The sequence below is a fragment of the Thermochaetoides thermophila genome (assembly GCF_000221225.1).
Source record: "Thermochaetoides thermophila DSM 1495 unplaced genomic scaffold scf7180000011816, whole genome shotgun sequence".
In the NCBI taxonomy this organism is placed as follows: domain Eukaryota; kingdom Fungi; phylum Ascomycota; class Sordariomycetes; order Sordariales; family Chaetomiaceae; genus Thermochaetoides; species Thermochaetoides thermophila.
In genome coordinates this window covers 2,200,555-2,216,259 of record NW_006383032.1, presented here as the reverse complement: position 1 = coordinate 2,216,259, position 15,705 = coordinate 2,200,555, and the positions used below count along the sequence as shown (strand labels likewise).

Here is a 15,705-nt window from a genome sequence, read left to right as displayed (position 1 = left end):
GTCACTCGTCAGTCAGAGTGGCTTGTCGGCGATCGGCGTTTGGGTGGATGGGATGGGATGGGATGGATGTGTGTATATGGGGGGGATGATTGGCGGGAAAATCGAGCGGGGCCGGCGAGCTGGGGGGATGGCTGTTTATTTTTTTTATTTTTTTTTTTTGTTGTCGTCTTCCCTCTTCGCTCTCTCTGCTGTTGGGTGCTAGGTACCTAGGTGCTGGGTTCCTCGGGTCTTGGAATGCGGACGGGGCCTGGAATTATACACCCGGTAATGTAAAAAAGGCGCGTCCAGCGTGGCATGCTAAGACAAGCAAAATCGAGCCAAAGCGATGCCCCAGAGGAAACGGCTGAACGGCTAGCGCAGGCGATCCTCCGCATCAAATCTTACGCCTAGGTCCTGGGGATTGGGGACCCGGGGACCTTTCTCGACTGATGTCTAAGGCCTGCGAGCCACCGGCGACGGACACGCGGCACTCCCAAAAGCCCTGACTCCACTCTGTGCCCGTCCTAGGTGTGCTGTGGAACCTGGAAACGTTTTACTTCACTCTTACAGTCGCTGCTGCTGGGCCGAGTTCACATTCCGGGGTGCGGCTTTCTACGAAGCGCCAAGACGCTCGGCGCCGCCTTACTGTGTACCTCGGTCCGCGGGGCGGCAGTGAATGGAAAGTGCAGAGCAGTGTGGGGTTGCAGCAGCGGCTGGGTTGGGTTGGGGTTATTTGTGGCATCCATGATCTCCCCCTCCTTCCCATCATCGTCATCATCATCATCAACGATTCGTCATTCTCCCAACCAGTAAAGAATCCATCACCACAAGGCTTCGAAATGGAAGCAAGTCATCCCCTGTAAATTATTCACGTTTTCATTGCGTAGATTATAACACCTTAAAAATACCATGTATCCAAGACTTATCACTTAGAATTGTCCCAAATTCCCCCCTCAGTCGAGAACTTGATCTCCATCGTCTCCCAACCCTTCCTCCTCCTTAGCCTTACCTCGCCCGGCCCTCCTGGCCCCCATTTCCACCTCCTCACGCCCGCCCCAGGATATGGGGTCAACATCTCCGGGACGGTAACGTCTTCGACCTCAAAGGCCAGGGCAACGGCACCTACAAAGCCGATAATCTCAATAGCGGCAAACATCCTTCCCGGACACAAATGCTTGCCCCCTCCAAAGGGGAACATCGCGCCCTTCTGCTTCTTCTCCTCGGCCGGCGACAATCCCAGCCACCGCTCGGGCCGAAACTCGTGCGCATCGGCGCCCCAGATGTCGTCGTTCAGGTGTGACACGCCGACCGTCCAAAGCGCCACTGCGCCCTTCTTCAGGAGATACTCTTGTCCGTCGGCGTCGCGCAACACTGTATCTTCGATCACGAACCGGGTGCCCTGGCCGTCGTTGTACAGCCGAAGGATTTCCTGCCAGCAGGCGTTGAGGAATGGTTGTTCCTGAAGCCGGGAGTAGTCGATCGTGGCGGTGTTGTTGTCGATCGTGGTCACAGAGAGGACTTCGGTGCGGATGCGTTCAACGACGTCTGGACGGGAGAAAATGCTGACAAAGGTCCAGATCATCGTTGGCGTTGTGTTGGTTACGGAGGCCCAGGCAACATCGAACTCGGTTGCGGCTAGGTCCTCGGAGGGTGTGCCAGTCGCACGCTTGGTCGCTGCGCGGTTCCTGACATACGCTGAGACATCTTCGCCCTCGTCGAGCCGGTTGAGGTAGAAGGGTGCCAGCACTTTTTGGATCTCATCGCGAGCAGCGAGCGCCTTTCGGGCAAAGAGCTTTGGCGCAAGACCCAGAGCAATGAGGAAGATCTTCTTATCGAACTCCCTTTTTTTTTAAAAAAAAAAAGTGTCTCGTCAGCAGGTTGATCTCCCCCTCTCTTTCAGGACATGAGCTATCCCGTACGTACCAGATGCTACGATGCACCTCCACACTCAGGGGATTCTTCTCCCCATACAGTGCCCGCATAATAACTCTCGAAAGCATATCCGTCAACCACCCCTCCACATCCCCAATCCTGACCCCTTTCTCCCCCGTCACAGCATTCAACTCCCTCGCAATACCCCCTAGCCCTACAGCTGCGATCTCTCTCAGGGACTCACCCGAGAGCCCGGCCGCTAGCGGCTTCGATACGGTAGCCAACCACTTCGGGTCGGCAAACTTGGCGCTCTCTCGCTGGGGCACACCTATCACATTAATGAAGAAATGCCGGATGAACACTTCGAACGAGAGGGTCTTGCTGCGCTGGGCGGCTGCGATGAGGGCAGGCGAGTTGATCACGTAGATCTTGTAGTTGAGCACGGGGAGTGTGCAAATGGGTAGCCGGTATTTCTTGCTGTCATGATCGCACCGCGGTCAGTGTGTGCTGCTAAACACCCTGGAGCCAGATATAGTTCTGAGCCAAATGGCACGTACAACAACCGCTGATAGTACCCAGAAGCCTCGGTCGCAATGGAGATAATATGCCCGATCAACGGGATCTTGGGCTTGATCACGGGCGGCTCCCGTGGGTCATAGGCCGGGGAGATTAGATGCCTGACCAGAACGGCCAGGGGAATGGCGACCACGATCGTGAGCATCCATTGCGCTTGTGAAGGCGACAGCGCGGGATCCATCCCTATTACTGATCAAAGTTTATCGAAGGGGCTGTTTTATCCTCGTACTGATGGCACTAACAGTCAATACCCTACCAGCAGCGAGCCTGAGTTTTTCAACTGGGGGTTCGTCGTCTTTTTTAAAAAGAAACGGCTGCAAGGGGTTGAGCTGCATGCTGACAGCGATAGTGCAGGCAAGCAATTTGCATCGTGGCTGCGCCATTCAGCTCGTCGGAGAAACCAGTCGCATTATGTTGACCTGCTTGTTGGCTTACTTAAACCAAGCGGTTGGCGATTGTATGGATGGAACTTGTGCTTGCATCGGGACCAGACATTGAGAACGTTTGCAGCCAATCCTACGCAGCATTAAGCAGCATGATCCTTTCATGGGCAGATTATACTGTCATGATGATCCTTCTAACTAAACATAGGCAGGAGTTAGATCAGAAAACCTACACATGAAATCCTCCTCCAAGGTATGATTGAACCAAGGACCGCGTAATTCCGGCATACCCGAGCATCATCAGTCAGATTCCAGCCCTTTCAATCCAACCGGGGCCCACCCGGATTGTCAGGTCAAAAAGACTGTACATCCTCTGAAGATAGAGATTCCATGCTTGTTGGCCCGTCCATTGCGCCGAGCCATCAGAGTCTCCTCGCGCTGTCCCACACACTGTCGCTCACCCTCGCCGGGATTTTTCTGCCCCTCAACCGCTGGTCAATCAGCCACATGCCCACAACAAACTCATCCCTCGCCAAAGCGCCGCTCCGGCTGCGATCCACGAGGTCCCACACTTCAGCAAGCTCTTCCCTAGGCAGCTGCGATCGGTTCCACAGCTCACGGACGACGACATTGGCAACCATCTGCGATTCCAAGGTGCCTTCGGGCGCCCGACTAGCCTCAATCTGAGCTTGTGTGATCGCCTCCTCTCGGGCCGTAACCCGATTAGCGCCCCAGAGTCTTGTATGTGGCGCGCCATTCTGCGCAGTGTCCTCGTCGTCCTCTTCCTGAGCAAGAACACGCGCGACAAGATCGGGGGGTATGTTGTCTATGTGTTGGAACGCCCACCCCTTCCGCAGGAAGTATCCGCGGTTGCTTGCCCAGACCGCCTCGTAGCGACGGCGCTGCTCAGGAGTGATCTCGTCTTGCCAGCGTCGCCGCGATCCCTCGTGATGTGCGTGGCGGCGATTGCTGCGTGTTAGCCGGTCCCGGGCACGGCGCAGGCGCGAATCCTCATCGGAGGAGTCCGAGCACTCTGGCCTGCGAAGTGTCGGAAGCAGGCCAGTGCGTTGCAGCTGCTGGCGGTTGGGAGACCGGCTGCCACCTGTCGTCTCGGCCCGCAGACTGTCGGCGGTACGTTGAGGGCGGAGTGGAAGGTGATGATGGTCAATGGTATGAAGTGTCTGCCTGAAGGGACCGCCAGTGGACGCCGGGAACAGCTGGGTGGGTCTCGCCTTGGATATGAGCTCGCGGGTTTCCAACCGCGCTGGACGCGGGACTCTTTCTGCCGAGGGTTCTTGAGCTTGCTCGGGGACTGCTTGGGTTGGGGAAGACACCAGATATGGGGGGTTCTGGACAACTCCGGCAGCCGGACGCTGGGAGTCGTTGAGCCTTGCAGCCGCCATTGGGGGAGACAGTGAGGCGTCCAGATCTAGGATGTTTTCGTTGGGACCGTCTTCGCTGTCCCCAACAGCGAGATTGAAAGCATGTGGGAAGTTGTCCTCAGAGGTTACCTTGGCTTGGCAACCAACTTCTTCCGGCAGCATTGTGGATGTCCTTGATGTTCGCGGAACAGGAGGTGGGATCCGTGGCGTATTCACAAGCTTCAGCTTGGTCGAGTTACGTGTATCTGTTGAGGGAGATTGGCTTATATTTGCAGGTAGCGTGCTGTTTTGCTTGACCTCAAACAATGACACCAGCGTAGTCGTAGGCAAGATGGAAGTCGTATCGAGCGCAGTTCTGTCTGCAATGCAATCACCCACAGCAGCATCCATTGCTCCCATAGTTGATGCGACGCTGTCACCGTCCTGCCCCCTCGTTGAAAACGCCGCCGTTATGCTGCTGGGCACACTGGGCTGAGGACTGGTGGCACGGACAGGTGACGGCGACCTGCTTACAGCCAAGGTCGCAGCGAGCAATGCTGACTGCTTAACGCCATCAGGACCGCTGATTCTGGAGACAGACGCACCAGGACTCCTGACGGAATCAGATCCGTCCTGAGCTTTCACGACATCGCTACTCCTCTCGGGCACATGTGGCCCGACATCACCTGTGGCCAGGGCGCTCCATCCTGCACAGGAGTTCGGCCTGGTGGGCAGAGCTACAGATTGTGACGCAGAGGACGTATGCACTGCCTGGGTTGCGGCTAACAGAGCAGAGCCATCCAGGGCATTCTTCTTCCCACTTCCAGTTCTCTCAACGGCTGCTCCAGGAGTCGTTCCCGCCACTCCTGCGGGCTTAGGCTTCTGTGCCAGCTTTTGCCCTGCGATTGGCTTCACGGGAACAGGGGTGACGGAAGCATTGGGAGCAACAACAGTGATTGGAGAAGTCGAGATCGGTGCCCACGATGTAGGCCTCTGGCGGTTCTGAAAGGCAAGGGTAGCACCTTGCAGAGCGGCCGAGATGGCGGGATTGGTCGCATTGGAGGGAGGACTAGACGAAGAGAGGGGATTTGGTGGCATATGATGGGAGGATAGAGGAGGGATAGCTTTCAAGGACGGAGAGCAGGACAAAGGTAGGCGGCGAGTTTTGTTTAGGTAATTCGGCGACTCTCACGCTAGCGAGCCGGATCAGAATGAATGCGATGCTGGTTACAGGGCTCTTCAGAGACTCCTCGTGCGATTTGTCTTTCCTTATGATGAAGGGTGACGCTTAACTAATGTGCTGTGACAAGTTGAAGGTTAAGAAAGTCGTGTTGCATTCACACCGATTGTCTGTTACCGCTTTTGGATCTTGGTTTCCCGCCTTCTCTCTCTATCTCTATCTCTCTTCTCTCTCTCTCTCTCTCTCTCTCTCGCTCTCGCTCTCGAGTTCATCAACGTGCCCCACACGTCCACTTCACATTCGTATGGCCGTTGCTGTTGAAAGTGAAAGTCATGGAAGGGACCTGACGACGTTATGGTCCTCCTTTGAATGAATTGGTTGAAGAAAGGACCGGGACCAGGCCTTGCAGATTACACCTGTCGAGAATCCACCCCCAACCGTATCTGTTGGTTGACTGGCTGCCTCGATGTCGAGTGCTCTGCAGCTGCTAGGAGACAGCAATGCCGCTGCGCTGGAACCCCACTGGCGACAGCTCGGTGGAGTCTGCCTGTTGAGCCAAGCCGTTAGCGCCGAGCCAAGAAAGCGTAGCTCATGTATCCTCTGTTAAGAAAGTAGCCAGCAGCCACGTACGGATATAGAGTAATTGGAAAACAGTTCACTAACAGCTCCGGGCTGATGCTACCTCGGCTTTTTTCAGCTGAGCTTGGCACCCCGCCAGGCAGCGGACGCAGCGGCAGATCCACAAACTACGGCAACAACTGGATGATGGACCCTTCGTGTTGGGACAGATAACAACCTCTGGATGCAACCAGGTAACAAGTTGGAGTCTTGAGGATTTCACAATTGATTATCTGGCCTTGGGCAACCCAATTCGTAGTTTATATGATTAGGTCAATAGCTTTGTCGTGTTTGTGTGAGCCAAGAACCGGGTCAGACGGACAATCAAACGGCAGGGAGCTCCACAAACTGTTATCGCTGATGACAATTTCCGAGGTTAAAGAGTGAAGATGGTAGAAGAAGATGTTTTTATTTATCATCACGACCTCATAAATCAGAGACACAAAGCCATCAAATCCCTCAGAACGCCGGTCCTTCCTCCAAAGAGATCTGAGGATCCCATACCAGGGAGAGATACCGATACCTGATCCTTCTGTCCTCGCCTATGTCGAGGAAAGCCCTTTCACGCAAGACCATAGGTCTCATAAGCGAGACAGACGGAAGACGATCCTCCTCTCCATGCTCGCTCCTGGTCATATGCCACCATCCGTTTACCAATCCAGATTCCTAGGAACAAGAAGGAAACAAACACATAGCCAATACATCAGCAGAACATACAACAAAAGGACCTGCTAGCAGCGAGGTCGGTAGAACAGGAAGCTGAACGAGCCAGGAGGAGGAGGACAAAACACCCAGTGTTAGTCCCTCGCTCCGGAATGAAAGGGAAGAGAATAAGCAAGGTAGGTTGGGGACGTCGAGCAGGAAGGTGACATAACGTCGACAAAAGAAACGCCGAGGGAGGGAAAAGATAGACATACCATGGCCCCTCCTCCCCCCCCCTTTTGCAGCATATTCCCGTCATCAATACCAATGAAGAGAGCGATCCATACAGATAACTCACTCAACCCGTCATAATTCATCACGTGGCCCATCGGACTCAAAGCGCGTCTTCATCTGTCCACTCCGATCCCCCGGATTTGCTCCCATCCGGCCCACCGGCAGCACCAGCCTGTGCCTGAGCCTGAGCAGGCGGGGGGATGCCCCGTCCACGCTGCTTCACCATGATGATCTGTTGATGCTGATTCCTCCGCGCTGCTCTCAGCTTAGCGAAATACATGTCCGACGCATCCGGCTCAGGAGCCGAATCGTCGTCATACGTTTCCCAGTTCTCCGAGCCCGTAACAACAGTCGAAGAGCTGGAAATGTTCGACATCTGTCTGCTTGAGCCCGAGGAGGTGGATGATGCGGATGACTCTGTCGCGCCTACTGTCTGGGCCCTGGGCCTGGTGCTGGCAGAAAACGACGAGGGAGCATGATGGTAGTAGCTCGCGTTGGACTCGGGCCGCGAGTTTTCCTGCAGCGAGTACCGATCAGTGTCGCCACCATACGGATCCTCAGGCTCAACCTGGCGGACAATGCTAGCGCCCAGAACAGTACGATAATGGTTAACCGGGGCATCCAGATCAGGAGCGGGCAGGAGCTCGCGCATCTTGGGAGGGGCTGCGCCGACAGCCCGCAGAAGTCCGTTGACCGACCGGATGCTACCCGTGTCGGTGCCCCGGGACTCGGGCCGAGGGCGCTCGGGAGAGTTGTTGCCGTGCTTGAGGTTCGAAAGTGGGACCCGGGCAGGGAGGCGCGTCGGGCTGCCCTGCTTGTTAGCGATCGTCGTCCGGAAGGGGAGTCCTTGTGTCGACCTGACCGAAGATGTCGCTGAAGCGATGGGCGTCTTGGCTCCCGCTGGTTTTGTGATGGGCTGCTGCTTGTTACCTGTGATGTGACCGACACTCTTGGCCCTGTTCAGGCCGCTCGCTGCCGCCGACGGAGTTTTAGAACCGGCGCCAGGAGTCTGGTTCGGACCAGGAGTCCTCGATCTTGGCCCAGGACCCGGCTTAGGCTCTTCGGCTTCCAGAATATCAAGGTACCGTTCGCCATGGACCAGGAAGGGCCGCCCGTACTCGTCCTCCCACTGCTCTAGCACCTTGCGCAGCTCGGCAGTGACCTTGGGGAGTTCCTTTGCAATTCGCTTGCGCATCTTCTCTTCACGCAGAAGCTTGCCTGGGTCGCGCTTTTCGCCCTTCTGCCCGCGTGACATCAGGCGCGAAGCATCCTGGCTGGCGGCTTCCAACTCTTCCTTATCGCGAAGCAGACCCTTGTGCTTCTCGATCAGGCTCAGACACGGGGCGCGTTGTTCCTTCAAATGCTCCAAGCGCTCGATTTCGCGCTCATGTGCCTCAAGAAGCGCGTCGCTGTAGACATCCGAGAAAGCTGGGGTAAACTCGAGCATCTCATCCTCCGAGAAGAATAAGGCATCCCAGAGCTCCTGCAGTTTCGTCCGAGCGTCCTCGACAAAGATATGGAGATTCTGCCGCTTGAGCTCATTAAGCCTAGCAAGCTCATCCTCGAACTCGTTTATCTGCCGCAGACCACAACCACGGTTGTTGTTGAGGAACGCCTTGCGCTCTTCCTCATCAACCTCAAGCTTCTCCCAGAGAGCCTCAACCTGGCTCTTGAGGGTTTGGAGCCGCCTTTCGCGGTTCTTCTTTTCTTCCACCAGTTTATCCCTCTTTGAGCACAAGCGGGCGATGTCGGACTCAAGCAGCCCCAGTTGCTCAGGCGAGTCACGGTAGAACTTGAGGATAGCAGGGTCGGTTTGCGATTGTGGTATACCCAGCTCTGCCCAAAGGTCAATGATGTTGGTAGCGACCTCTCTGACCGTCTCGCAGCGGCGAGTGTACTCCTCATAGACGCGAGCAAACTCTGCATCCAGCTGGTTGACATAGTTTTCTGAGAGATCGAAGTTCAAGGGAATTGACTGATTCGGGGCTGTGGGTGGGAGCTTCAGCTTGACAAAGCCCGGTTCGAGATGTGACGAGTACGACTCAAGGGTCTCGGCCACCTCTGCGACAAAATATCAGCCTTACACTCCGACAATTGGTGTCATCATCTCCAAGTAAACCTACTTCTGACCTCCTCGAAGCGCTCTCGATACACGTCTCTGATTTGCGCATGTTTCTCCCGAAGGAATTTCAGGCACCTATTCAGGGGATAGGTAACCTGGAGGTCCGGGTCATCGTCGCGCCGGCGCAGCCTATTATCCTCGAGAGACGACTTCATAAGCCGAATGGCATGGATTAACTTGTTCGCCTCATCGACCAGGTCCTTCTTCTCGGCCGCGACCAGCCGGACTTGGTTCTGCAGCGCATCGGATAAAGCTGCAAAGAGCTGTTGTCGACATGGTCAGCATGGAGCGACACAAACCTTGCGCACGGCAGGCAAAGCCAAAAAAAAAAAAAAGGTATCTTGCCTTGGCTTCGCGGGCCTCGCGCTCCTGAGGCGAAACTCCGATCTCGTCGAACAAGCCGTGCAGCTGGCCAATTATTGTATTAACCTGCTGGGACAGGTAGCTGGTATCCATCGTGATAAAAGCGCGGTCGCGCAACGGCAGCACGATGAGCAGACGAGGGGGCTGTGCGATGATAGCGTCGCAAGGTGTTTCGCTTGCGAAGCGACGACGACACTAGCGATGCTCCAGGCGTTTGACGTGTCTGCTTCTCAGAGGGGAAGCGCGGAGTTCGAGCCGGGAGCGGGGTGTATCATCCAGCACAATGACGTGCAGCTGGGTCTGCAGCTAGGAGTCGTGCGTTGTTAGGGGATAGGAGCCGCTTTTTTGGGGGGTGGAGGGGGATCAGCGAATCGCTACGAGGGGAGGGGTCTGTCGCAAGTGGAAGGGCATGTCGAGGGAGACACAACAACGTCGCCGTCACAAGCGCTCCAGTGTCTTGGTCGACGCCGACACGCCGATGTTGCGGTTTTCGCGCTTTGGATTGAGCAGTAGACGACGAAACAAAGAAAGGGAAGAGAAGGGTGGGCTATCGATCGAGATAAAGCTGCAAACAGTGGTCGGCGTGGTGTGGTTTGTTGCCATCAAGAGCCTCTGGATCTGCGCTAGGCTTGGGTTTTTGCGCCCGGCCGTCTCTACGGCAACGGCGCCAGTTCCTGCGGTTTAATTCCCCCGTTAGTGCACACACGGCGGGGCAGCGCGCTGCCTCCATCTTTCTGCCCCACCTTTGAAACCCAGTGATATTCGACGGTAATTTCTGGGGTCATTGGAACAGTGCTTGAAAAATTTTTTCCGAAAAAAATTAAAACTGGGTGATATAGAGTCTGTCTAACAATACTTCAGGTGTACAAACAATGTACCTTTTTTCTGTAGTTTTCGAACTTTGCAGTAAATTCCCTTCTTTTTGTTTACTGAGTAATGCGTTCATCCCACATTGATGCTGCCCAGAGTTTGAGGGTCCCAGGCTCGCGCATGAAACAGGCCCACACAGCCCCAGAGGCGAGTGGAGCGCGCGGGAACGGATGGATCTATCTGATCTCAGCTCAGCCTGTCTGGCCTTTCTGGAGCCCCCCAGTCAAGCCACATCCAATCATGCCTCGATCCCGATGCCTCTCAATCTTCAAACCGAAACTTAAGCGAACATTCGCAGCATGTCTACAGCCATTGATTAAACACTGCCGAGCTGCGGGTGTCTGAGTCAAAACAAACGTCTCGAGGCTGGTCCTCGCGCGCGGAAGGAACATCATACAAGTACATGGGATCAAGACTGTTGTTTACCCAGATCCGGAGAGGGGCTACGGGAATGTTCGGCTTCAAAGAGATAAGGAGTGGCAGGCAAGCAAAAGAGGCGAACAGAAAGACGACGTATCTGAAGGAAGATGTCATCTGTCGATAAAAAAAAAGGATCAAGGATCAGCGGGTACATAAACGTTGACCAGATATCTGGTGTTTACAGTTTTACCTGCCACCTAGGTAGGTATGTCCGCCCTGCTCCGGCCCCTCCATGACGCCATCAGCTTGACCGAGGAAGCAACTAGAGCAAGGGCCCAAATGTTTGATCTTAATGCCCTTAGTTTCCTGCAAGGTGAGTGGCCAGAGTCCAAAGAGCCACTCGGTTTGTGCCTCATACCTGCATTCCCGGTTGCCCCGTGGACTGCTGACGGACGATGCACTGCCCGGCCGGCTTGCTGCATAGGACATAGGCCATTGTGTTTACAGTTAACGCCATCGAGTACAACACTAACCGGGAACGGGCAGCATCTGTTTTTGTGTTTATTGTTGTCCGGCCGTGTCTGAAAGGACCGTGGCAAAGAAGAACGGAACACGAACCGGGAATTGGAGAATAGGAAGCTTGAATCGTCCGTCCTTTTTGCTGTTGTGGGAGGACAACACTTCCAGGAAAGTGATGGAGTTGAATATTGCTTGCCACTCCAGAGTCCTGCGGCAAGAGAGGTATTCGCAACGAGGAGAATAAGGCTCCGTAACTTCATGAGTTGAAGGCAGCGCATGCACTAGCCTATCTCTCAAACGACCCTTGGGCATGTCCGACTAGGCCGGCGGCAATCCGGAGAGGTCAGTTTCCGACTGAGTGCCCCGTCTGTATGCAGCATTCCCGCTAGGTGCTGTAGTCGACGACCAGCTTGTCATCGAAGTAATCTAGAAGCAGCGCATCATCAGATTGATCAGGGTTGGCATCGGCATATCATGATAGGTCTCTGCTAGCCTGAAGGATGTGTGAATGGGAAACTGCCTAATTGTCAGGAAGTGTGGTTGTTAGTCTGGTCCAGATCACCGTTTTCTTTGGAACATTGAATCCGGCATTAACCGCACAGGCATGTGAAGAAGCTTTCATGGTGTTCACGATGGCTGGGGAAGAAGGGCTAAGGAGACAAGCGGGGGATCTTCATGGACAACACCTCTCTTGACTTTCTGCACATCCTTCATTCCCCATCCGGCTGATCGGTGAGACAGGACGTTTTTTTTTGGGGGGGGGGGGGGGACAGAGACTAGCAAAGGGAAGAGTCTAGTTCCCAAGGAAGTATCCTAGTACCCAGATCCCATGGACCAGCAAGACTTTAAGACCCGCAACGACAAACACCTACAGACCTTTATGCGACAAGTCTAAGGTCGTGCTCGACATCCACTTCCATAATTACCTACCGGTAGGCAGTTTTACAGCAGGCAGGTCTTATGTGTAACCCTTCTTCCCTTCCACGGACCATAGCCCATCCGGCCCCTCATGATCGACGACTTGTCGAATCCCGCAACAGGGGTATTAATGCCAAGTTGCCCGTGCGGACAGAATGCACCACCATAGCAACACCGTCCCGTTCCCTTGATATCGAGATCTGGGGAAAATGATGTTGCGCATGTATGCTTGTTCCCGTCTGAAGTTTTTAGTGGCAGAATTGAGAGCCACCCGTTTATGTTCCCGTCCCTCCACTACGCAGTTTCTCGGGTAGAACAGGGGCTACGAATGCGAGCGCTTGCCGCTTTTTTTTCTCTCTTCCAGGAAGACCATCCTGATTGCTTCTTTCCTGTCTAGGAAGGAAAAGAACCGAAAAGAGAGATATTGTGGTCTCTATACTATAAGAGCCTGTTGCACGGATCGTATAGAGTCGGTCCTGTTTCTTTCAACCGCCTTACTCGGACGAGTCTCCGAATGTCTGTGATTTGGAAACAGACAAAACGCGAATTACCTTCATATTCTGATCAATTTCCCCAGATTTTCTCCTGTAGTCTCTTTGTGGATCTGGGCGTGGATAATTCCATTGCATGAAGCCCAGTCCTTGACCGAACATCTCCATCTGGATCTGTTTGATCTGCCACTGTGACAACCAACCAATGTAGCTTACCAAGCGATGCTGATCTAGAATATCTCTAGAAGGTTTGATATGACTACGGCTTGTTTCTTAGACGGTAAATCAGGCTTGGAGCCTTCTCCAAGGCGAATGGCCGTCTCCCTTTTTGCAACCAGATATGCCTGGGCTAGATTCGCTACCTCGCTGGTGTTGCAGCCATATTACCAAGCCAAGCTCATACTCAGCACACACATATTGAGATATTGATCGGGAACTTAACTGCTCTTTTGTGTGGCTAACCCGTGTTCAGATCTAACAACTAGGACATACCTCTATTTAACAGTAACTTCACCGCCTTGGGTGGTTGAGTCAGTCAGCTTTAATATGACAATCCCGTAGTCTTTTAACGTCACGAAGGTTGCGAAAGCCCGAGCACATTCTCCTAGTCACAGAGAAAGTCGAAGCTAATGGCTGAAGTGAGATGTGCTTTGCTCAATGCCGGCCAATATCCGGCTGCCGTCCGGGGACTCTCACCTGGCACTTAGCGTAGAGAAACACCAACATGCGAGTCTCTTGATGCACGACCTAGATTTAACCGGTTGGCAATCAGCATGCGCGCAAGTCACATCCAAGAGTCTTCTCAAGAGACTGAGGCTCCTTACGGGATCGACATGTAAAAGCCCTGCTGGAATAGTTCTGGGCTCACAATTCCCGGCCTAGTCACCGAATTACCGGCTCTCCGACTGGGTGAGCAGTCGAATGAAATTGGTGAATCCCAGTTTGGGATCTCTCCACTTCGTTGGGTGTGTAACGATCTCTTTCCCGGTCTCAGGTCGAGGAGGTGATGTCGTCTCTCTCATATGTTCTTCCATATCTTTTTGCTCTCCGACGTCTAATCCATCTCTCTCGTTCCTGGTCTTGTTAACAAATCCCCTTCTTCGGACTTAAAACCTGAACATACCCGATGTAAGATGACTTCCAGTCGTATATACGGTCTTTTGTAGATGAGACAACACCACACCTCGTCCCTCTGCGTCATGGATGCTTTCACAATATTGGCCCATCCCGCTTTGTCGGGCTCCTCAGTCCTCCATGCTTTTGCCCTTTTTGTCAATTTCTTCTTTCCGGCCCTTGCACTCATTGTTGTGGGCCTCCGGGTAGCCGGCCGAGTTGTTGCAGGGCAGTTTGCCATTGACGACTGGCTCGTCGGTATTGCTATGCTTCTGTCTCTAGCACAGACTGTCGTTAGCTTCTTCTGTATGTCCCTATCCAAATGCTAAACCTGATGCATAACCTGTAGACTAACTGCTCATATGAACAGTTATCAAGACCAACTTCATTGGCATCCCCCCTGAAAAAGTGCCCCCCCATGACCCAACTCAGGGGCTAATATGGCTCTACGCGGTTCAAATTCTCTACCAGCCAATTCTATCTCTGGTCAAGTCCTCTGCCCTAATATTCCTATCGCGCTTATTTGGGCAAAAGGAATGGGTACGACGTACACTCGTGTGGTTCAACGCCGTCAATATCGCGCACATGGTTGGCACTCTCTTTGCCGTGGTGCTCCAATGCTTGCCAATCCCCTTCAACTGGGACCCGACCACCACCAACGGCCGGTGCGTCGATCGTCGAGTGTTGTACACCTCAACGGCTGTGTTCAACATACTTACAGATTTTGTCATCCTTGGAGTACCTTTGTACATCTTTTCGAGGCTGAGAATCCCGAGACGCACGAAAATCGCACTTTCTGTTATCTTTCTTCTCGGATTTTTGTAAGTTTTCCTCCCAGCAGCCCCTCTCCATCCACCCTTGAGTCATTGCCTGACAGCTACAGTGTCACAATAACCTCTATTATCCGCCTTCTGCTCTTGATTCAGGGCCTCTTCGCTCTGTCCATCTTTCCCAGGGCCATGATGGACGGCAACATCGGGTTCGTCACTTCGGTCATCGAGACCAACCTTGCGCTGATCACGGCCTCTGCCCCTGCCCTGCGGCCCATCTTCCGCTCTCGGGCAAATGGCGGGTGGTTTGCCACGGCCCGCAGCATGGCGGTCAGCCGTAAGACGGTATCTGACGAAAGCGACGAGGTTGAAAAGGGACTGAGGAAGATCAGAAGTCGGAAGTCTATTGATGCGAATGGCCCACCTCCTGTTGTTGGCAGTGGTGTAGGCGGGAAATTTGGTAGAGGCGGCCGACGAGGAGGCAGAAGCATGCGCAACAACCCTCTCTTCTCCCGGCGCAACAAGATGGAATGGAAGCCAAGCGGCTTCCGTGGCGACAATAAAATCAGAGGCGTCCGCAACCGGCACATCATCCGCGTGAGAACCGACCTCGTTACCCCGTTGCAGGGGCCAGCCCCCCCATCGCCTCGTACAAGTGAAGAGCCGCTCACGCGAACAAGGAGCAACACGAACGGCGGTGTGACAATCCGTGTCAGCGACATCCAGCGGGAGATAGACGGTATTGTAAATGATATTGCCTCTGCTGGGGCGGGGTCCTACACAGGGTTATTCTCATCATCAGCATCGTCGTCGTCGTTATCATCGTCACTGTCCCCTGTGATATCACGCCCCATATTGACTCCGGGAACGACGATAAGATCAACGCCCACAAGCCCTCGTGTTGGCCTAGCTCCGCTGCTGCCTTTTCCCCCTCCTCCGGTCCCTCCTCCAAGCGGGGGCCTCCCTGCCAGGCCAAGTACCAGCGGGAGCATGAAGGGCAGCAGAACTGTCGTGCTGGAGCAACATTACAGCGCAAGCATCTACCCAGACGACCAAGACAACGAGAACACCAGGCCCAGGAAAAGTGAAGAGATTCGGAAGTCACGATATGGAGATGAAAGGAGGTATGGTGTTGTTACACCTCGGGGGACGACGCCGATTCAAAGAGGTTGGGAGGTGGATGGAAGGCCATTTTAAGAGGCACGAATTGAGACATTCGTTAGATGTTGGCGTTCACGGGAGGGGGGGGGGGTAGCTTTCATTGCTGGACGGTG

At 54.2% G+C, this 15,705-nt stretch overlaps 4 protein-coding genes across 4 annotated transcripts; 1 reads left to right on the top strand and 3 right to left on the bottom strand.

Annotated features, from left to right (window-relative positions):
- Nucleotides 1–904: 904 nt before the first annotated feature.
- On the bottom strand, nt 905–2,572 carry CTHT_0026860 (monooxygenase-like protein; the record flags this gene model as incomplete). The annotated part of the gene is made up of 3 exons (XM_006693081.1): nt 905–1,820; nt 1,903–2,328; nt 2,409–2,572. 3 exons carry the CDS (start codon nt 2,570–2,572, stop codon nt 905–907), a joined length of 1,506 nt encoding a protein of 501 aa, XP_006693144.1.
- Nucleotides 2,573–3,232: 660 nt separating this feature from the next.
- On the bottom strand, nt 3,233–5,269 carry CTHT_0026850 (putative rDNA silencing protein; the record flags this gene model as incomplete). Its single annotated transcript, XM_006693080.1, has 1 exon — nt 3,233–5,269. One exon carries the CDS (start codon nt 5,267–5,269, stop codon nt 3,233–3,235), a length of 2,037 nt encoding a protein of 678 aa, XP_006693143.1.
- A 1,736-nt stretch (nt 5,270–7,005) lies between these two features.
- On the bottom strand, nt 7,006–9,483 carry CTHT_0026840 (putative anaphase spindle elongation protein; the record flags this gene model as incomplete). The annotated part of the gene is made up of 3 exons (XM_006693079.1): nt 7,006–8,966; nt 9,029–9,290; nt 9,457–9,483. The coding sequence occupies 3 exons, from the start codon at nt 9,481–9,483 to the stop codon at nt 7,006–7,008; spliced, it is 2,250 nt and encodes a 749-aa protein (XP_006693142.1).
- Nucleotides 9,484–13,747: 4,264 nt separating this feature from the next.
- CTHT_0026830 (uncharacterized protein) lies at nt 13,748–15,519 on the top strand (the record flags this gene model as incomplete). Its single annotated transcript, XM_006693078.1, has 4 exons — nt 13,748–13,967; nt 14,032–14,326; nt 14,545–15,175; nt 15,310–15,519. The coding sequence occupies 4 exons, from the start codon at nt 13,748–13,750 to the stop codon at nt 15,517–15,519; spliced, it is 1,356 nt and encodes a 451-aa protein (XP_006693141.1).
- Nucleotides 15,520–15,705: the final 186 nt, after the last annotated feature.